Here is a 24,425-nt window from a genome sequence, read left to right on the forward strand (position 1 = left end):
TTTTCCATCATGAATTTCCATCATGAATGATGTAAATTTTGGATACGCAATGATTCGGGCTCATTCTTTTGGGTCGGTCTGGTGTTTACCATCTAGAGATAGAAAGACTCATCCCAGTTAGTATAAACCGTCCGAGAGCTAATGTACTCTCCATTTTTCATCCGTTTTACATCATAAATAATGTAAATTTTGGATCCGCAATGATTCGGGCACATTCTTTTGGGTCAGTCACAACGTCACAACGACTCCTGTTAGGCAAATTCTCACATATCTCACAAAAGGCCCATTTTAAAATGAGTTCAAAGATCTCTTTTTGACCTTTGTTTTTACTTGAGACCGTTTGTTGACAAAAGTGTCAACAAACGTTTTCTTGTAAGGTTTTCGATCAAATTTGAGGGCTCTATGAATCTTTGTGACATTGAAACCGTTGGCAAGAATCCACCACAAAAGAACGCGGTGTACAACAATATTCCTTTTCGGCTCCAGGTCGGTAATAAGCTGAACTCCGTTTTGGAATTTTATGCGACGACCCCTGTCATAAGAAGTGCCTTTGAGGAGAAAAACAATAATAGATAATATAAAATTGGAGCCGTATGGTATTTGTTTTTTGCAAAAATGAAGCGTTGCCTCTGATCAACTGAGATAATACCAGAAAATTAATGGACAAGCTTATGCACGAGTAGCCATGCTGACCAAATGATGTGAACGAATTAGGTTATTTAAGTAGTCACCAGCAATGACTATCAGATTTCATAGTTTTGTCTTTTAGAAGGAAACATAGGCTGGCTATCATGGAAGGAGGTGGCACACAAATTGTTTTTTCTTAGCACTTGACGTTGCAAAAATATTTCAGAATTTTTTTGTGGGGCAAGGGTCCTCAGTTCGGGTCTAGAGAAAAAATAGGCTTTGACAGCCAAGCCATGGTTAAAAAAAACATAAACAAGAGTGATACATAAAATTTATTTTGTTACAACATTGATTCACAAAAAGCCAAAAATATCTACTTCTAAGTCGGTAGTAGAATAAAATGGTAGTAGACCCTATTTATTCTTAGACTATTCCATAGTTTTCTAAAATAAAGATTGTAATATAAAGAAGATTGTGACATTGAAAAATAAGCGAAAACACTGTTGTCATTGTGGACAATAGCACTAACCGTTGGCATTGTTTTCACTAATCGATTGGCAACTTTTCATTTTTGTTGGGATGATAGGCATCGAGATGAGGCAAAACTTCAAACTGAAAAAAGAAACCTTTAAATTCTGAATACTGATTAGTTGAGTCCTTTATATATGTCATAAAAAATAACACATAAATAATAAATCTGTATTTTTTAGATAGCTTAAAGTAAAAAAAAGAAAAGAAACGAAAAAAAATATTTAATCTTGTAAGACCCTAGGTCAAAATTCTGAATTTTGGGTGCCCTTTTAGGAAAACAACTTTCTTTTACTCTTTATCAGCCGGCACTTTTAATATATAACATTTACGTTATGTATCATTATTATCACCGGGAGTAACAATTACAGTTACATGTAAGGTTTAACAAAGTACAGTAAAAGGTATTTAGTTATAACTTTTAGAGTATATTGAGGTGGATATTGAAGGACGATAAGAGGACAAATACCCCCGCCCGTTTGAAATTTCAAAAAGTTATTTGGCTTTAAATAGACAAAATGTTTAGTTACTATTTCTTCTAGGATACCCCAGGCCCAAGACAAGATCCACAGGACAGGATAAGATCAGGTGAGGACATGGATCCCTACATCCTCAGGACAAGGATAGTTAATTATACACTGTGTCCATTGCCTACAACCAAGGTTTATCATGGGAAAAAGGGAGTTGGTTTGATTCTTGATACGTCTGAAAATGCCAAGAGCATTAAGGTGAAACTTAATAAATGTTATGGGTATATTAAAGTAAACCAAAAGACATCCTGTGCTTCTAGTTAATCAAAAAGGCATGTGCGCAATATCTTAAAAATGACTGAGGGCATTAAGAGACAGCCCCCGTTGCCGTTTTATTTGATATCTCACCAGTGATATTCAATCACAATTTTGAAATGGCAGTTTTTTTTAAAATCATCTAAAGGTCAAATTGCTTTGCTTCCACGGATGAAACTAGTAGAGATACATATTTACATACGAAACTAACAAGTGATCTACTTAGAAAGAGGACTGGAATCCGTGTAAGAACCAGATCAAAGACCGGGACATGTGACATCACCAGATAAGGAAATTTCAACATTGGAACATTCTTATCAGGGAGTTAGAAATACTGACGGGACAAGATATCTGTTGACACAATTTTTTTATGAGACATGTTTATAAATTTGGAAGGTCTCATGGGAATTTAAAATGTATCTCTACAGACATGCCAGAACTAAAGGAAACGTCAGAGATTAATTGACATTTAGGGGATTTGAAAGTAGAAACGAAAAAGATAAGGCATCTCAGGGACTGCTAACTCTATTAAGATACACATATTATTTTATATTTTGGAGGTTCTCGACTGTGTTCTGTATAATACAGAAGTTTCATTTAAGCAGCATTTTCAATATAAAATATGGTTTAACATTCTAGTATGCTAAAAAGTTGATACTAATAAAGAAAATCAGAACAATCCTTAGAAATCAACTAGTGAGCCGATTATAGATTTGAACATCAAGAGCCGCAACCACCAATGACCCTTGCCACCAAGGACCTCAACCTCCAAGGTACCCTCTCCCCAAACTCCAAGGATCCCCCCTCTAACTTTTTGGGGACTGATCCCCCCATTTATTTATACTTTTTTAATTTTATCTTTTAACATGATAATTTTATTTCAACTTTTTTTTACATATCTTAGAATGAACAAGCACACAATATGGGATTAGTGAGGTGATTATGGATTTGAACATCAAGAAACGCAACCACCAATGACCCGAGCCACCAAGGACCTCAACCTCCAAGGTTCCCTCTCCCAAAACTCCAAGGAGCCCCCCGCCAACTTCTGAGCATCTCCCCATTTTCTATACATTTTTGAAGTCTATTTTTTAACTTGAAAATTTTATTTCGACTTTTTTTACATATCTTAGAATGAACAAGTACATAATATTGAATTAGTGAGACGATTATTGATTTGAATGTCAAGGATCGCAACCACCAATGACTCTAGCCACCAAGGACCTCAACCTCCAATGCCACCCCTCCCCAACCACCAAGGGGGCCCCTCCCTCCATCTTTTTGGGCTCATCCCTCATCTTTTATACTTTTTTGAAGTTTATATTTTAAGATGATAATTTTAATTCAACTTTTTTACATGTCTTGGAATGAACAAGTACACAATATGGGATTAGTGAGACGATTATGGATTTGAACATCAAGGACCGCAACCACCAATTACCCTAGCCATCAAGGGCCTCAACCTCCAAGGTTCACTCTCCCCGAACTCCAAGGGGCCCAAATCTCTCTATCTTTTTGGGCCCATCCCCCCATTTTTTAAATACTTTTTTGAAGTTTATTTTTTTAACATGATAATTTTATTTCAACTTTTTTTACATGTCGTAGAATGAAAAAGTAGACAATATATGATTAGTGAGATGGTTATGGTTTTGAACATCAAGGACCACGACCAGCAATGACCCTAGCCACCAAAGGCCTCAACATCGAAGGTCCCCTCTCCCTAACCTCAAGGGGCCCCTTCCCTCCAACTTTTTAGAGCCCATCCTCCCATTTTTAAATACTTTTTTGAATTTTATTTTTTTAACATGATAATTTTATTTCAACTTTTTTTTACATATCTTAGAATAGACAAGTAAACAATATGGGACTAGTAAGATGGTTATGGATTTGAACATCAAGGACCCCAACCACCAATTACTCTAGCCATCAAGGACGTCAACCTCCAAGGTTCACTCTCCCCGAACTCCAAGGGGCCCTCCCTTCAACTTGCTGGGCCCCATCCTGCCATTTATTTTTATACTTTTTTGAAGTTTTTTTTAACATGGTAATTTTATTTCAATTTTTATTAAATGTATTAGAATGAACAAGTACATGGTTATGGATTTGAACCATCAATGACCCGAGCCACCAAGGACCTCAACCTCCAAGGGGCGCCTCCCTCCAACTTCTTGGGGCCCTCTCCCCCATTTTTAATACTTTTTGAAGTTTATTTCTTATGAACTTTTTTTTATTATTTTTTACACATGGTTTTTTTTCATGCTTGCGGCTGTACCAATCGTTCTTTATGCTTACTCATGAACACGACGCAGCTTTCCCAGTTTACTCTATGCCCGGTTATCGACACTACCTACTTTATTGCATATATTAAATCAGTAATTTTTCTACATTGGAAGGATTGACATCTGGATCATATTTTTGTTCAAAAAGTGAAAATGGAAAATTAGAAGAAAGTGTGTACACATGATAAAGTCATTGTTGTCTTGAATGCTGACAAAGAGAAGTATTTGAACTATGAAACAAGTACAAGTGGCAGCACTATTGGAAATTTATGCGTGTGTTGTCATGACAGTAAGAGTTTAGATTTCTTTGGAGTACCCAAGAATTTCCATTGTACAAATGGTGGATATGCAAGAGTATCATTACCAGAGATGATAATGCTCAAAGAGATTGCCAACATAAAAATAATAGTTGATGAAAAGGGGCATTTTCTTATTCTTGGTCCTAGTTACACATTAACTACTGATGCATCTTATTCCCCTCGTTCTGATATCAGTATTGAAAAGAATGAAAAAGGGAAAAGAAAAGCCAACTGTTGTACTAATGTAATAAATAATATCATGTCTACCTGCCAGAATTGTTGCCTGCGTAAACACAATATGAAAATAGACAGTGAAATCGCTAGCAAAATAAAAAGAGCATTGTCACACAATATCATCAATGAATATAAAGATGAATTGATGGAAAATGAAGCACAAATTGACGTTATTACTACTATTGATCATATAGTCAATGAATCCAATAGTGCCAAAGATGAAATGCAGATTGAGCCTGTAGGTGAAACCTCATTAAAAATTGTGTATGACTCAAAATGAATGAATGATTGTTGTACTGATTATGAACCAAGAGAAGAGAATAAATATAGTATCAAGAAAGAACATGATAAATTATTTTGTGGAACAGATTAATAATGTCCAAAGTTGTTCAATGATGTTAATAATGTATAATAATGTATGAAACATATGGTTATATTAATATTCTACATATCATTATTTCATTAAATATATATTATAGATTACTTTTTTACATGATCTTTATTTTTAGGGTATGCTAGACCGTCTAACGTTAAAAATATCTATTAAAAAGGTCAGTGATGTAAGAAAAGGAATTTTCATAGATAAAGATACTACTAGCAGGCTCATAAGGGATAAATTAGAAAACGTGATACTTTAACAGAACTTTTACCAAAGTCTGAGAGAGATAAGCTGAATTTTTTCTCAAAACTCTCCGCAGACAAGCAAACATCCGTCCTGACACACGGCAGAGAGAATTTTAGTTTTTAGAAACAGGAACATCCACGTTTAAAATACATCTGTTTCCATTGATAATATTTGATTTTTTAATATAGTTTGGTTTTAGTTTTCAGAAACAAGAAAATCCATATTTAAAATACATCTGATTTTAATAATAATGTTTTTTAATAAAGTTTCAGTTTAATTTTCGGAAATAGGAACATCCGCGTTAAAAACATATCTGATTATATTAATAATATTTGATTTTTAATAAAGGGGGTTTTAGTTTTCAGAAATAAGAATATCAATGTTTTAAATACATCTGATTTTATTAATAATATTTAATTTTACAGTAAAGTTGGGTATTAGTTTTCAGAAGTAAGAACATCCATGTTTAAAATACATCCAATTTTATTATTTATATTTGATATTTTTTCAATAAGGTTTTGGTTTTAGTTTTTGGAAATAGGAATATGCACGTTAGAAATACATCTGATAAATCATACTAGGGTTTTAGTTTTCAGAAAATAAGGACATTCACATTAAAAATACATATGATTTTATTAATAAAATTTGATTTTTCAATAAAGTTGGGTTTTAGTTTTCAGAAATAATAATATCCACATTTGAAATACATTTGATTTTATTAACAATTTTTATTTCATTTATTAAGTTGGGTTTTAGTTTACGGAAATAAAAACATCCACAATTAAAATGCATATGATTTTATTAATAATATTTGATTTTTCTTAATAAAGCTGGGTTTTAGTTTTCAAGAAATAGGAACATCAACGTTTAAAATATATCCGATTCTATCAATAATATTTGATTTTCCAAAGAAGTAGGGTTTAGTTCTTAGGAATAAGAACATCCATGTTTAAAATACACCTGATTTTAATAGCAGGCTAATATTTGATTTTCTAATAAAGTTGGGTTTTAGTTTTCGAGAATAAGAACATCCAAGTTTAAAATACATCTGTTTTTTTAATAATATTTGATTTTTTTAATAAAGTAGGGTTTTAGTTTTCAGAAATAAGAATATCCAAGTTAAAAATAAATTAGGCATTATTAATAAGATTTGATTTTCTTATAAAGTAATTCCATTGCCGAAATCAACGATAAACCGATTTTACAAGTTGAAGTACTCATCTTTTTTCACTCACAACATTACTTTCCGACTTTTTGCGTACCCCAACACCAAGAAATACTTTTCTAAAGGCTTTATTTTATTATATCAGAATAATTTCTAATATTTCAGAACAATTTTTAATAATCCTCCTAAACCCATTTTACAATTTGAAGTGCTCATCTTTTTTTTATTTCCAATATTAATTTATGACTTTTTGCATACCCCAACACTAATCAAATACTTTTCAAACGGCTTTATTATATTATATCAGAACAAGTTCTTTTCGTAACATTCCTCCTAAACCTGTTTTACAAGTTGAAGTACTCATCTTTTTTCACTCCCAACATTGCTTTACGACTTTTTGCATACCCCAACACCAAAAAATACATGTTAAAAAGCTTTATTATACCATTTCTGAACAAGTTCTTTTCTTAATATTCCTCCTAAACCTGTTTTACAAGTTAAAGTACTTATATTTTTTCACTACAAACATTACTTTCCGACTTTTTGGATACCCCAACACCAAGCATACTTTTCAAAGGGCTTTATTACAGGGCTGTATCCAGGATTTTTGTTCAGGGGGGTTTTACTAATTTTTGACTTTTTTTGGGGGGGGGGGGTTTACTAATTTTTGACTCAGTTTCCGACTAATTTTACTGATTTGTTCCTAGGTTTTACTAATTTTCAACTTATTTTCGAGTCGGTCAAAAAATTTCGGGGGGGGGGGGTTCAAACCGGGTAACCCCCCCCCCTGGATACGGCCTCGCTTTATTATATCATTTCAGATACAGTTCTTTTCTTAATATTCTTGCTAAACCTATTTTATAAGTTGAAGTACTCATCTTTTTTCACTTCCAACAATACTTTACGACTTTTTGCATACCCCAACACCAAGCAATACTTTCCAAAAGGCTTTATTATATAATTTCAGAACAACTTCTTTCCTTAATATTCCTCCTAAACCTGTTTTACAAGTTGAAGTATTAATCTTTTTTCAGTCTCAAAATTACTTTACGACTTTTTGCATACTCCAACACCAGGCAATATATTTCAAAAGGCTTTATTTTATTATTTCAGAATAATTGGTAATATTTCAGAACAATTCTTAATAATCCTCCTAAACCCATTTTACAAGTTGAAGTATTCATCTTTTTTTTACTTCCAATATTACTTTATGACTTTATGAATACCCCAAAACTAAGCAAATACTTTCCAAACGGCCTTATTATATTATATAAGAACAAGTTCTTTTCGTAAAATTCCTCCTAAACCTGTTTTACAAGTTAAAGTGCTCATCTTTTTTCACTCCCAACATTACTTTAAGACTATTTGCATACACCAACACCAAAAAATACCTGTCGAAAGGCTCTAGTATATTATTTCAGAACAAGTTCTTTTCTTAATATTCCTCCTAACCTGTTTTACAAGTTAAAAAACTTATATTTTTTCACTCCAGACATTACTTTACGACTTTTTGCATACCCCAACACCAAGCGATACTTTTCAAAAGGCTTTATTATATCATTTCAGATCAGGTTCTTTTCTTAATATTCCTCCTAAACCTGTTTTGTAAGTTAAAGTACTCATCTTTTTTCACTTCTAACAATACTTTATGACTTTTTGCATACCCCAACACCAAGCAATACTTTTCAAAAGGCTTTATTATATCATTTCAGAACAACTTCTTTTCTGAATATTCCTCTTAAACCTGTTTTACAAGTTGAAGCATTAACCTTTTTTCAGTCCCAAAATTACTTTACGACTTTTTGCATACCCCAACACGAGGCAACACATTTCAAAATGCTTTATTATATTATTCCAGAACAAATTATTTTCTTAATATTCCTCATAAACCTGTTTTAAAAGTTTAAATACTCGTCTTTTTTCACCCTCAACATTTCTTGATATATATAGTCAACAGACTATTTGCATACACCAACACCAAAAAATACCTGTCGAAAGGCTCTAGTATATTATTTCAGAACAAGTTCTTTTCTTAATATTCCTCCTAACCTGTTTTACAAGTTAAAAAACTTATATTTTTTCACTCCAGACATTACTTTACGACTTTTTGCATACCCCAACACCAAGCAATACTTTTCAAAAGGCTTTATTATATCATTTCAGATCAGGTTCTTTTCTTAATATTCCTCCTAAACCTGTTTTGTAAGTTAAAGTACTCATCTTTTTTCACTTCTAACAATACTTTATGACTTTTTGCATACCCCAACACCAAGCAATACTTTTCAAAAGGCTTTATTATATCATTTCAAAACAACTTCTTTTCTGAATATTCCTCTTAAACCTGTTTTACAAGTTGAAGCATTAACCTTTTTTCAGTCCCAAAATTACTTTACGACTTTTTGCATACCCCAACACGAGGCAACACATTTCAAAATGCTTTATTATATTATTCCAGAACAAATTATTTTCTTAATATTCCTCATAAACCTGTTTTAAAAGTTTAAATACTCGTCTTTTTTCACCCTCAACATTTCTTTACAACTTTTTGCATACCCCAACACCAAGGAATTCATTCCAAAAGGTTTTTTATATTATTTCAGAACAAGTTCGTTTCTTAACATTCCTCCTAAACCCATTTTACAAGTTGAAGTACTCATCTTTTTCACTCTCAACTATACTTTACAACTTTTTGCATATCCCCAACACCAAGCAATACTTTCCAAAAGGCTTTTATTTTATTATTTCAGAACAAGTTCTTTTCCTAAAACTTCTCCTAAATCGGTTTTATAAACTGAAGTACACATCTTTTTTCACTCCCAGCATTACTTTACGACTTTTTGCATACCCAAACACCAAGTAATACTTTTCAAATGGCTTTATTATATCATTTGAGAACAAGTTCTCTTAATATTCCTCCTAAACCCGTTTTACAAGTTGAAGTACTCATCTTTTTTACTCCCAACATTACATTACGACTTTTTGCATACCCCAACACCAAGCAATGCCTTTCAAGAGGGAGATAATTCAACCTTTTAAGGGTATTTTAGACTAGGTTACGTGTGCACCCGTCACTTTCAACTCTCACGGTCATGACAACGCACGGATATATTTCCAATAATGCTACCACTTGTACTTGTTTCATAGTTCAAATATTTCTCCTTGTCAACATTCAAGACAACAATGACTTTATCACGTGTACACACTTTCCTCGAATCATTCATTTTCACTTTTTAAACAAAAATATCATTCAGATATCAATCTTTCCAATGTAGAAAAATTACTGATCTAAGATATGCAATAAAGTAGGTAGTGTCGATAACCAGGCATAGAGTATCACTGGGAAAGCTGCGTCGGGTCTATGAGCAAGCATAGACAAGGATCAGTACAGCCACAAGCATATTTCATGTTATTTTAAGATACATTAAAGAAGTTGAAAAAAAACAGTTTAAAAAAATAAAAAAAAGTTCAGAAAATAAACTTTAAAAAAGCATTAAAAAATGGAGGGATGGGCCCCAAAAGGTTGGAAGGAGGGGGCCCCTCAGAGGTTGGGGAGAAGGGACCTTGGAGGTTGAGGTCCTTGGTGGGTAGGGTCATTGATTGTTTAGATCCATGATCATCTCACTAATCCCATATTGTGTACATGTTCATTCTAAGACACGTAAAAAAATTTTTAAATAAAATTATCATGTTAAACAAATAAACTGCAAAAAAGTGTAAAAAATGGGGGGATGGGCCCAAAAAGTTTGAGGAAGGGGGCCCCTTAGGGGTTTGGTTGAGGGGACCTTGGAGGCTGATGTCCTTTATGGCTAGGGTCATTGATGGTTGTGGTCCTTGATGTTCAAATCCATAATCATCTTACTAATCCCACATGGTGTACTTGTCTATTCTAAGACATGTAAAAAAGGTTGAAATAAAATTATCATGTTAAAAAATAAACTTCAAAAAAACGTTCTAAAAAAGGGTGGAATTTGCCCCAAAAAGTTTGAGGGAGGGGGCCGCTTGGAGGTTAGGGAGAAGGGACCTTGGAGGTTGAGGTCTTTGGTGTTTAGAGTCCTTGCTGGTTGTGGTCCTTGATGTTCAAAACCATAACCGTCTCACTAATCACATATTGTGTTTTTGTTCATTCTATGACACTTAAACAAAGTTGAAATAAAAATATCATGTTAATAAATAAATTTCAAAAAAGTATGAAAAAATAGGGAGATGGGCCCCAAAAAGTTGGAGGGGTCTTCGTGGAGGTCAGGGAGAGTGAACCTTGGAGGTTGAAGTCCTTGGTGGCTAGGGTCATTGGTGGTTTCGGTCCTTGAAGTTCAAATCCATAATCATCTCACTAATCCCATATGATGTACTTATTCATTCTAAGACATGTAAAAAAAAGTTGAAATAAAATTTTCACGTTAAAAAATAAACCAAAAAGTATGAAAATGGGGGTGTGGTCCCCAAAAAGTTGGAGGGGGGCTTCTTGGAGTTTGGGGAGAGGCGAACTTGGAGGTTGAGGTCCTTGGGGAATAGGGTCATTGGTGGTTGCGGTTCCTTATGCTCAAATCCATAATCGTCTCACTGGTTGATTTCTAAGGATTTCTAAGGATTGTTCTGAATTTCTTTATTAGTATTAACTTTTTAGTATACTAGATTGTTAAAGAATATTGTATCTTGAAAACGCTGCTTAAATGATACTTGTGTATTATACAGAAAACAGTCAAGAACTACAAAATAAAAAATAATATGTATCTCTTAATAAAGTTAGCGTTCCCTCAGATGCCTTACCTTTTTCGTTTCTACTTTCAAATCCCCTAATTTCAATTAATCTCTGAAGTTTCCTTTAGTTCTGGCAACTGTGCACAGATACATTTTAAATTCCAATGAGACCTTCCAAATTTATAAACATGTCTTATGGAGAAATCGTGTTAATAGATATCTTGTCCCGTCAGTATTTCTAACTCCCTGATAAGAATATTCCAATTTTGAAATTTCCTTATCTGGTAATGTCACATGTCTCGTTTATTGATCTTGTTCGTATAAGATTCTAGACCTCTCTTGAAGTAGGTCACATGTTAGTTTCGTATGTAAACATGTATCTCCACAAAAATTACAGCCAAGGGCCCCCAGAGAAAGGAATCCTCCCTGCGCAAGCGGCCCATTGTTTGTATATACAGTTTATTATTGGGAAACGAGAGCATTTTTTATCCTGGGTCTCGAATAAAGTCTAGCTTATTTAGGTGAAAATTTTTGAAATAGTTAAGGTAGATGTTGAATATAACAAAACAAGCTATAAACTAAATCGTTGTTAGAAGAGTGTATTGGCAATATCTTGTTAACAGCTAAGGGCATGTAGTTGATAATTTTAAAGAAAGACAAGGGTGTTAATTAAAGAATAATGTTCAGTTCAGTTCATTTTATTTAACATCAAAATACATTTAACAAATATGCCAATACCCGCCCCAAGAAAGATACCAAAAAGCACTTGCGACTAGGCGGGTATATACAACTCATTTACTAATTAATGATTAACTACAAAAAAAAAAAAAAAAAAAAAAAAAAAAAAAAAAAAAAAAAAACCCAACTTAACTAGCCTCTTCAGACTTTTTTGAATGCCCTTTCCTACACCACAAGAAATATTGAATTGGTAAAGGCAAAAAACATAAAGAATATGACATTAGGCTCTACAGTCTTTACTGGTGATGCTGATCTCTGTTTTTAGGTCCTTCCTCCTGAGGATTGTTGTTTGACTCTTTTCACCCTGTTTCAAGCCTTGGAAAGGAGAATGATTGGGACTTATCATTGAATGCTATCCCTGCAATACAAAGTCCACTAAAGAAAGATCAACGATACTTTTTCGATACTCTCGCTACTTTTGATACTCTCGTCTAACTTTCTCAACATGACGGCAACTCACAAAAGTTCCTGGAGAAGAATTTTAAACTTAAACAAACCGTCTAAGATCTCCCTTTGGAATGTTAGAGTACTGTATCCAAAAGCTAAAAACGCACTGAGCTCATGGAAATCGGTCAATAAAAGAATTTTTTGAGCAAGATTTGCTACTAATTAAGCTAAATTATTCTTAATCTTATAACATTAAATAATACTTTTCAGTTTGCATATAATATTCCATAACGTAGTCTGGGACCGATGACGGAGCTTTAGTCAGAGCTTCCTAGGTGAAATCTTAAGCGTGGAGCAAGGGATGAAGAAGAGAGACATAGACGATCCCAAGCCTGAAACCAAAAATTTCAGAAGACAAGGGAGCGGAACTTAAACCTGAAGCAAGGAATAGAGGAGGGTAATAGAGAGCCAGAGGTATAGGGCAGAAATATCAGTGACATGGATGGTAGAGCACGTTTTAGATGGTAGTTGGACGCTCCTTCCTTTATCTTGGCAGCGTGCATCTTTGGACCGGTTTCATCCCCTAGGGCCAGTCCCTCCTTCATAATCTCGTATGAGGGCCAGAAGTACTCAATTTAAGCCACCCCACGATTTTTGGTGCTCCTTGGCCCTTTGTTGACCATTGAGGTGGTGAGTGGGGAGCACTGTTGAAGGGTGGAATGATGGAGGTTGACGTAAGTCATAATGGGGACTAAATGATAATGAAATTTTGGAGGAGGATTAAGGGAAAGAGTAAAGGCTCATGCCTATGAGCTGTGTATTGATCCCGCCACCCAGGCAGTCGCCCAGACAGACGAAGAAAAATCTTTCGTGCCCCCAATACACGCTGGATGGCAAACCAGAAGGGTTTGGTTAGGGTGTGCTTGAGGGACTCCCTCTAGGTTGCGACCTAACAGGAGTCTTGAAATTCTTTGTTGCGAGTCAGGGCCCTAAAATGGCGGTCAGAAATCAAAGTCAAATGGAATTTTTCGTTATGTGATGGAAAATAAGGAATTTAGAGTTTAAAACCATGGATGAAGAACCTCCATCTGCAGATTCTATGAGCTTGGATAAGGAGTTTCTAAAAAGTCGTTGTGAATCTTTGTCGAAAGTCAAGAGTTCCCAGAGCTTGAAGCAATAAATGGCGGAGGGCTGAAAGAATTGTAAAGCTGAGAGAAGAACGGACAACGCAAGCTGTCGCTCTCATCCAGAACAGAGTAAGCCTGAATTGGGGGCAAAGCCGATTAAAATCAGAACGATGAGTAGTGAGAGAAACCCCGTTTCAGAAAGAAACCCAACCGGAGGAAGAGATGGGAAGTAACACGGCTTAGGGCGGTGGGTCTGCAGGAGGCTTAAATTTCTTGAAAAAGAAAATAAGGAGAGCAACGAGAACCTCAAGGACGGCTTTCTATGATAGTATAAAGTCAGGTGAAGCTAGTACATTGGTATCGCAAAGAAGAGCCTTGCTTTGTGCTATGTCCCCTGTACAAGGCTCAAGGCCAGGGACTTTTTCATACCTAAGCCAGAGAAAGAGGACTATCAAACATCCTGCTTATAAAAGTATTATGTTAACCTACCGTTAAAAGCTAGAAAATTGTGTTCTTGTTGTGTTATAATCTTTGTACTTTTATAGTACAAAATTTTCTTTAACCAAAGATATATAAATATTAAAATTAAGCTGTCAAAGCTCTAAATTTGATTTTGCAAAAAACTAAATTTTTTACTTCGTAAAGGCTTTCAGCTTTAACCAATACGTGTGACTCCTTCTTCGATAAGGCATTTTGATTTGATGCCATTTGGATAAGCATATATGGGCCATATGGGCAATCGCAATAATCGTGGTAGCACCCGTAGCAATAATTTGGACAACAAAAGTTGGCGTTTGGACAACATATTCCCTGAAAGGAGAAACATTAGTAAGCAAAATAAATTGTATTATGTTTACAGATTTCGAAAATTTGCCTAATATTTCTCGCATAATCTTAAGTTTACTTAAACAAACTAAAGACAAGACAGTTGTAGAATAATAATATTAGTTTTTCAAATATTCATTAATTGCTCATAATGATTTAATAAGAAAAAGCCCTAAAATCTAAATAATTTACTTACGAAAATCTATTCTAAATAGAACTTACTCAGGTCAGTTAAAGCCGTGTTCCAACAATACTTATAAGCCTGCAGTGCTGAGCAAAATAAGCCTAAGTCCAATTCATCTTAAGTTTCAGTCTGGCATATCAAAGTTATTCTGAGACATATGACAGTCATTTTATTAGAATGAGCCTTTCCTAGTTTCTTATAAAATTTGAAACTTGGCCGTTTTGGCAAATTCACAACGCGCAATGTTTAGTGATTCTCTCTTTCAGCCAAAAGATAAATAAGAGTCTATAATCCATTGTTTAATATTTTAAACAAGATTAACAGGTCTACCGTGCATTTACAATTAATGCACTTACCCTACACTTTCTACAAGTTTTATGGGTATTTCCCATAATTTAGTATTTCCCATTTCCCATGGGTATTTTATGGGTATTTCAGAAGATCATAACTGAAAAACAAGGCTTTCACCAACTTTTGAAATATTGGGTGCCCAAAGTCATTTCACTCGATTTTTTTTTATATTGAAAATAAAGTGTTTTGCAGGCATCAAGACATGGCTAATTGTAGAAAAAGCCAAGACAGATAGTCCGAGCGATTGAGAGGCAAATCTGGGATAAACCCTTTTTAGGATTGTATAAAAATGATGTTATTTCATTTGTTGATAGATAAGTCTATCTATCATCCATACATATCTAATTCCTAGGGTAGAACTAAGGTAAGATAATCATAGCAATAAGGGATAAGAGATTGATTTGATTTTGGGGTGACGCGTGACGGACAATGTCTGCTCGACTTGAATACAAAATCTGAGACTGAATTTTTTTGGACTCACAGGCGGTGAACAAGTGAAACCTAAGCCTAATAGGGTTGGCCACTTGTAGTCTAAAGGTAGTTTACCTTGTCATAGGATTGACAGATGACCAACAAGTCCCCCGAACTTGCAGACAAACTTGAAACTTACCTGAACTTGAAACTTATAGTTTGTCAAGCGTTATAGTTTTCCTATAGAAATACTGGATTTTTTTATATCGAGAGTGGCGATTCATTTTTATTGCAGATAGTCACCAGGGTTACGAGACCCCTGATACCTTATGATACCTTATGATACCTGATTTCTTATGAAACCCCTGACACCAAGCAGTATTTCATGGTATGGAGGTACACTTTATCACCGGTAAAAGTCAAAGTGAAGAAAATCTTGGCGCTTCAAAAAGTCATCTAAACAGTTTTCTTTTAACAGGCAAGGCATTTTACCTATTGACTTCTTGACTCTGAGGGGAAGGATCAATAAAGAAGTTTATAGTCAAATGCTTTAAAAAAAATCCGCTCTACGATACAGAAGAATCATTGTGCAAAAGACATTGTTTTCATTCAAGGCATTGCTCAGTCCCATACTGTGAAAATAAATGTGTAAGAAGTCCTACAGGAATTTTCTGCGACGTATTTGACAATCCTTCGGACAGGATCGACCTCTGTCCTAGTGAGTTCTTTCTGTGTTCAAATCTTTCCTTGGCGGTCAATGCTTCAACAGCGATGAACAGCAGAAAGAAAAAATTATCACAGACTTGCCAACGCAGGTGGCAAGTCTGTGGAGAGGGTATATAAAAACTTGTACCATGTTATGATAAATGCCTAGAAAATAGCGGGAGTGAGAGTGTAAAGGATGTAATTTCATATAATATATTTAGGTGCTTGATTTTCACTTGTTTTTCTTAGAAAACGAAACTCGCTTTTCGAACATGCTTCGTATACCACATATGGGATAACTAGCTAAATTCTAATGATTAATTTTTTTTTAGATAAAGTGCGGAGCTCATTGCGAAGATTTTCAGAAGATATACAGACGATGAAGCACATGTTTGATTTCAGCTTTTTCATTTAAAAATAATGAATGATATGGTTTACTTTATACTAGCATTTTAGGGAACCAAAAGAGCAGCCAGCAGGGTACGACACCATAGGATGGGTAAAACAATAAAGATATAATTCCACAATGATGAAAAATCAAGAATTGAAATACCTTATGATTTTCCACCAATCTGCCGTTTTTGTTTTATAAACTATGTTTTACAGGTGAAGGAATTATACTGACATTTTTAAAGGTTATAAATTTTGGTGTGATCTTAGCAATCTTGTAGGAGCTCAAAAACTCGCTCGGAGCTTATCAAAGACCACACAAGCTCTTCCACTACTATTCAGCTGCACTACTTAAGAGCTCAATATTTAAAATATTGGTCACTAATAATTTGAAAATTAAAAAAAAACGATATTTAGTAGTCAAACTGTGAAGATGACATAACAAATTTGCGCATTTTTTGCGCAATTCTTATAGCATCAATCGCTATAACCATTCTTTTTTATTATAAAGACCTTGATTTTAGATTCAAACTCCAAACCAATGATTTTTGTGATGTAGGCAAAAGACTCATTTAAGAAAAATAGGCTCTCTGGACGTCTTGTTGCCATTTAAGAGGGGTATCACGTAAACATCTTCAAGCTAGCATACAATTGAAAAAGAGAAGAAAAAGAAAGGTCGTAAATTCTTAAACTTGTGGCCACACAGTGAATTGACCTAAGCTTGGCAGTAGAGCTACAGAGGGCTTAAATTAGGTATTGTTTTGGCATTATTAAAAGTTAAAAGTATATTTGTTCGGTACCTCAGAATTATTCAAACAAGAAGATGAAGAAGGATGTTGAACCTAAGATTCAATGATATCCATTCCGTATCTGGATGTTCAAATCCCGGATTGCAGCACAAGTTTTATTGTTTTTGGGATATTCTTCCATTTCCAAGTTTTTATTCTGGAATGACGGAGGTACATAAAAAAAGCTTTCTGTAATCACAACAAGCACAAATTGAATTTCATTCAAATCATTTAAGGATAGAGGGAGTTTAAAAAAATCAAAGCGCCTGTAAACGGAAAAAATGTCAAACGGACTATCACAGGGAAGATGACTGTGAAAGTTCATAAGACAAAAATTGTTTATATCGTAGAGTTGTTAATTTATTTAAAAAAAGTTTTAAATGATGGAGGAAAAGACGCTAAAAAACAGAATTTCAGTGAACTGACATCATATGTTTTATTAAAGTAAAGATAGGAATAGATTATTTTATAGCAGTAGGGAGGCTCCTGTAGATACGGTACGAACATATGTGCTCCCATCTATAATCGAGTCTAATGGTTTTTCTCACTGAGGATGTTTTTCATGGTTTTTCTCACTTTGATGGATGTTTCTTGGATGTCAATATCAATTTATGTATGTTTTCATGGTTTTTCTCACTTTTATGGTTCTTTTCTTGGATGTCAACAACAATAGCTAGGTGTTTCTTGGATGTCAACAGCAATTTATGTATGTTCTTATGGTTTTTCTCACTGAGGATGTTTTTTCATGGTTTTTCCCACTGTTTGATGGATGTCAATATAAGTTCAACAACGTTGCTGAATGTAGACATCTGGTTATTGGATGTTGGTTATGGGTATTGGTCAATTTTTTTATTATTTTCTTAGATATCAACATAAGTTAAACAACATTGCTGAATGTATACATCTGGTTATTGGATGATGGTTATGGGTATTGGTCAATTTATTTATTGTTTTCTTGGATGTTAACATAAGTTCAACAACAACTTGGATGTAGACATCTGGTTATTGGATGATGGTTATGTGTGTTGCTCAATTTATTTGTTGTTTTCTTGGATGTCAACATAAGTCCAACAACAACTTGGACGTCAACAACAATTACTGTTGTTTTCTTGGATTTCAACATAAGTTCACATCAGCAATTGCTGGATTATCGAGTCTAACGGGGCAGGGTCAATGACACCTCTTTCTAGGTCAATTCATTTGTTGTTTCCAAATGTTATTGATCGAGTCTAACGGGACAAGATCATGTGTCTCTTTCTAAGCCAATCAGGGAGTTACGTAAGGTTTCCCATTACATCAAAATTCGCCCTTGAGATTTTGTATATAACGGTCAGGCGTTGAGGTTCACTAAGTCTAGAGTTAGCAGGGTGATAACATGAGTGACCAAATTGAGTTAGAAATATCCTTTTATTGTAACTTTTCTATATGTAATGGACATTATCATGATTTTGAACATTCTCATGAACCTACTACAAGTTTAGACAGTATTACCATAGGGATAGAGGAGAAAAATCAGGAGGAAATAAGGACAAAAATCATACATGATATGGAGAGAAATTTATACATATTGCAAGCAAACTCACATAAAAGAAGGCTTGATATGCCAGAAAAGGAAGATCGAAAGAAGAGACTGGGAAAAGAGGGCTTTCTCTACAGAGATACCTCAAAAAATAGTATAAAAGACAATGATGAAAACTCGAAGAAAAACCTGAATAGTGCAAGCTATAGTAGTGAATATTGTAATGAATATGATCTAAGAGAAGGGGAAAAGTGGCCCTTTAAGAGACAACATAAGAGTTTATTCAATGGAATGGATTTTAAACATGAAAAATCGTTCAGGATGAGTTCTCATATATTATTTTACAATTAATCTCATTTTTGATTTGATTGATAAGTTATGTATCTTAACCTTGCAATAAATTTGTTTGTACTATATTAATTTTCTCCTACTCGATAAGCCTAGAGTACGAATACCAACAGAGACTTCTGTACAGGAAAAGTTCTGATTGAATAGATCACCATATAGAGTGTTACCAGTCAAGTTTTCTATCAAAGATAAAAAATAAATCATTCTTCTAATCTTTATTCCTTTGATATATCAATATTTATAATAGTTTTTATATACACAATCTCGGGTTCAATTACGTGAACCTCATCTTCTTCAATTATCATTATATCTACCAGAGGGTGTGGTATACATTCAATCTCGGGTTCAAGTAATTGAACCCCGTCTTCTTCAAATACCATTATATCTAGCAAAGGGGGCATCTCCTGAAATAAATCCTCTCGTGTTCTTATGGGCAAACTAACAACCAACCGCTCATCGTCCTCTATACAGACTCGGCCCGAAGGTCCCTGCCGTACCAAGTCCTCAGATGTATATGATAGTCCATCATCTGTATAATGAACTTCTAGCACGTCGTCATCCTCATCTGTACTTTCAATCGAGTTTATACAAAAGAAGCTCCTCACTTTCCGTGAGCTCCCACTCGGTCCATATATCCTAAAAAGGTCGAGAACACTAGGATTGAAAAAGCTCAGTGGAATGGTATGGTCTTCTTGAATATACTGAGGGGTGTTCTTTAAATGTAATAAACAGGGTTACTTAATATTTTTCATTATATCCATAATTTTCATGTCTAAAATCCATCAATGAGCCGGATATTTTTTTTTTTTACATACGGAACGAGATTTAATGTCCTTGATAAAAGCCTGTATGAGATTTAATGTCTATGATAAAACCTGGAAAAAATCTTTCCAAGAACTAAGTTTTTCAACTAAAGTAAAGAACTTCTACACTAAATCAAAGATGAGCAGACATAAATTCGAATAATAGCCAGACAAATGTATTTTCCATAATAAAACTAGAGTTTACACACGAAAATCTAAAAAATCTAGATCTGAAAACCCAAAACAGTCAATTAACTATTCTAATTAATGATTTCAGGCAAGTCAAACCATGAAATACTAGAGTTGAATTTTCAAATAATAAACTCCAGGAAACAAACACCCACGAAAATCTAAAAAACGTAGATCTGAAAACCCAAAACAGCTAATTAACTATTCTAATTCATGATTTCAGGTAAGTCAAACCATGAAATACTAAAGTAAACTAGAGACTAACCTACTGAAAAGCGGCCAGTATAGGTACAGTATGCCGAGAGAGAAAGAGATCCCTGAAAAGCAGCCTGATAAACAGTAAAAAGCTTGTTACTCCTTTGCTCCATCTCTCAAAAGTTGCAACGCACCGTTTACTTCATGTAATGTGGAATTCATATTTTCTTTATTTTTCTCTTTAAATGATATTGAGAACCCTGACATACTTCAGAAGAGGTACCCCTCCCCGCCCCCTATACAGCGAGAGAGTTTTCTTCTGAATTTTCTTAAAGAAGAGAAAAAGTTAGCTAAATTCTCAATTTTACCAAAGAAAATGAAAAAAAGCTTCCACTTCAGCTCTTAATTTCACAAAGAAATAAAAAAGTTAAAGCTCTGTTCTAAATTTACCTATGAGATTATATTTTATCGAACCAGAGAAATGTATTTTCCATAATTTTCTTACAAAAACTAGAGTTTGCACACGAAAATCTAAAAAATCTAGATCTTGAAACCCAAAACAGTCATTTAACTATTCTAATTAATGATTTCAGGCAAGTCAAACCACGAAATACTGAAGTTAAATTTTCAAATAATAATCTCCAGGAAACAAACACCCACGAAAATCTAAAAAATGTAGATCTGAAAACCCAAAATAGCTAATTAACTATTCAAATTCATGATTTCAGGTAAGTCAAACCATGAAATACTAAAGTAAACTAGAGACTAACCTACTGAAAAGCGGCCAGTATAGGTACAGTATTCCGAGAGAGAATGAGATCCCTGAAAAGCAGCCAGGGAAACAGTAAAAAGCTTTTTACTCCTATGCGCCATCTCTCAAAAAGTTGTAACGCACCGTTTACTTCATGTAATGTGGAATTCATATTTTCATTATTTTTCTCTTGAGATGATATTGAGAACCCTGACATACTTCAGAAGAGGTATCCCCCCGCCCCCTAAACAGCGAGAGAGTTCTCTTCTAAATTTTATTAAAGAAGAGAAAAAAGTTAGCTAAATTCTGAATTTTACCAAAGACAATGAATAAAAAGCTTCCACTTCAGCTCTTAATTTCACAAAGACATAAAAAATTTAAAGCTCTGTTCTAAATTTACCTATGAGATTACATTTTATTGAACCAGAGAAATGTATTTTCCATAATTTTCTTACAAAAACTAGAGTTTACACACGAAAGTCTAAAAAATCTAGATCTGAAAACCCAAAACAGTCAATTAACTATTCTAATGAATGATTTCAGGCAAGTAATGACGAAATACTAAAGTTAAATTTTCAAATAATAAACTCCAGGAAACAAACACCCACGAAAATCTAAAAACGTGGATCTGAAAACCCAAAACAGCTAATTAACTATTCTAATTCATGATTTCAGGCAAGTCAAACCATGAAATGCTAAAGTAAACTAGAGCCTAACCTACTGAGAAGCGGCCAGTATAGGTACAGTATGCTGAGAGAGAAAGAGATCCCTGAAAAGTAGCCTGGGAAGCACTAAAAAGATGCTTCTTTTTGGTCAAATTAGCGACAGTAAATCCTTTGAATTGCAAGAGGGGATGGGATGTTAGTTATAATAAATATTTTCATACAGTGTTTGTTTTCCATTTTGAGTACTCAGTGTTTATATGGGGGAGGGTTTACCCCCCCCCCCCCAAAAAAAAAACAAATCTCCACTATGCGATGTTTATAGTCCTTAGAAAGCATAAAATACGCTCTTTTTTCCACTACGTAAACCCTTCACCCCTCCTCCCATCATTCATCGCAATTTAATTCTTTCAATTGAAGTTATTACTCAAAAAGTTTCATTTTCACACACGTTTAAAATCATTAAAATCTTCACACTTGCGACTTAACGTAACCTGTGTGTGAATAAGTCTCAAAAGGGCAGCTTCGTAAACAAATCTTCTTGCATGCGCGTTGTCTAAATTAACAAAAATAATGGTGGTAGCTAGACACGGAAATGATTTAGGCTACAGGCTTTGCGTAATTCTAGACGGTTTGCAAAATGGATGGTAAAATTAGAAATGGTAAAATTATATCTATGTCTCTAAACGAAATACATCCTTTATTGACAGAACGGAAAAAGATTGACTCTGCAGACAATTATACCTAAGGAGAGGAGTGTTCTATTTTCAAATGACTTTGATGAAAGAAAATAATGTTTTAGTTAAATATTGGAAGTTTTACCTTCCCGGAAAGGATGCGATGGGGCAATTTAAATGTTCCTATTTTCGAATTCATGGATTTTATCTACTCTTTAGATGATTGATAGTTTAAGAGGCTTTCAGAAAAATCTTTCTTTCACTAATTTCCTTTCTTCAGTAAAACAAAAACACACACACACACACACACACACACAAACATAAAACAAACACACAAAAACAAACACACACGCAAAAACACACAAACACAAACAAAAAAAACACACACACACACAAACACAAAAACACAAAACAAAAAACAAAAAACAAAAACACAAACACACACACACAAAAACACAAAACACACACACAAAAACACACACACACACACACGCAAAAACACACATACACGCAAAACACACACACACACACACAAACAAAAGCACACACACACACAAACACACACAAAAACACACACGCACGAAAACACACAAACAAAAAAAATACACACACACACACAAACACAAACCCAAAAACACACGCACACATAAAAACACACACAAAAACAAACAAAAACACACACACACACACACACAAAACACAAACAAAAAAAACACACACACCCAAATAAAAACACAAAAACACACAAACACAAAACAAACACACAAAAACAGACACACACACGCGAAAAAAAACACACACACGCAAAAACACGAACATACAAAAACAAAAGAACTACACACATAAACAGACACACACAAAAATAGACACAAAAAACACACATACAAAAACGCACACACACATAAAAACACACACGCACAAAAACACACACACTGATGATAAAGCCTTTCGGTTGTGGAATTGAAATATGATGCAATTCGAATACCCCTAAAATCATAAGGTCTTCAAACTATGTTAGCAAGAAATCTAAAGAGGTAAAAGGAAAATATAAGCTAGAACAACGTTTTCTATGCAATTATATCCCCACTAGCAGGTAAATCTACCACCAAAAATTCAATTTTATGCTAATAACCCTTTGAAAATGAAATTCGCATTTGAGCTTGGTATTGAGTAATTATTTGAAATTAATCCTTATAAACTATTTCATTAGCTTAGAACAGATCTTTATAGAAGGAAATTAAATGTTCTATTGCCTTTTTTAAGTACTCGAAAGATTGGAGGTTACCCCTTACTTAAACCTCGTGCTTTATACACTAATTTTGACTTTTTGTCACAATTTTTCAAAAAACTACTTCCAAAAGCCGTCGAAGTTGAACGAGAAGCATTTTTTAAGAGTTTTTAATACTATAGCGTAAAGAGCGAGGGTTGAGAAAGGGTCAGTTCCCCTAAAATACAGAATAATTACTGTTTGTTTTTAATTTCTATGTTGATCATTACTTACAGTTGAAAAAATTCCGTTGTTTTTAAAATTAAGATGATCAGAAATAGAGTTCTAAAATGATTTAAACTTAAAACGGTGTCTGATTAACGTTTAGGCTTCGGATCTTTCTTTCTTTATTGACAAACCAGGCAAAGAAGAGAGCAAACGAAGCAACTAATCTTCGTGTTTTATTAAATTAAAAATCATATTTTTGTAAGTGTAAGTAAGGAGCAACACTTAAAAAAAATGATAGTATCAAACAAAAAATCTTACAATGTTTGAGTTACTCATAGCAATTCTTTGTTTAACGAATCTCTAGTTCAATACAGACTGCTCTAATAAACAATAAGCACGAATTTATTTTGCAAAAGAAAGTAACGGTCCAACAACTAGATTAGTCTATGTTATTAAACAATTTGAAAAACATGCAAATATCCCCTCTCACTATCATATAGAACTCTTCAGGATGAAACCATTATAAAAATCAGATAAAATATTATCTTTAATTCCCAGCGCAACTTATTTTTCGATCCAAAATCTACGAGCCTGAGAAAATTTGTCTTATTTTCAAAAAAAGGGGGAAAGACATCATTAAGATAATAGAATTTTAATGAAAATCATAGCATTGAATTCAACATATTAAAGAACCCTACTG

The 24,425-nt window shown here is 34.0% G+C and overlaps 1 protein-coding gene across 1 annotated transcript in view; it reads right to left on the reverse strand.

The window, feature by feature from the left end:
• Positions 1-946: 946 nt before the first annotated feature.
• Positions 947-24,425, reverse strand: part of LOC148943411 (uncharacterized) — a 46,617-nt gene continuing 23,138 nt past the window's right edge. Inside the window, exons 3-4 of the mRNA XM_089100995.1 lie at positions 14,129-14,302; positions 947-1,239 (exon numbers count right to left, since the gene is read on the reverse strand). Coding sequence (XP_088957121.1) covers positions 1,174-1,239; positions 14,129-14,302 — 240 coding nt within the window. The 3' untranslated portion in view covers positions 947-1,173. The remainder of the gene's footprint in view (positions 1,240-14,128; positions 14,303-24,425) is intronic.

This window comes from Artemia sp. Qi Xiang Cuo, chromosome 15 (assembly GCF_049724085.1).
Source record: "Artemia sp. Qi Xiang Cuo chromosome 15, ASM4972408v1, whole genome shotgun sequence".
NCBI classification, from domain to species: Eukaryota; Metazoa; Arthropoda; class Branchiopoda; order Anostraca; family Artemiidae; genus Artemia; species Artemia sp. Qi Xiang Cuo.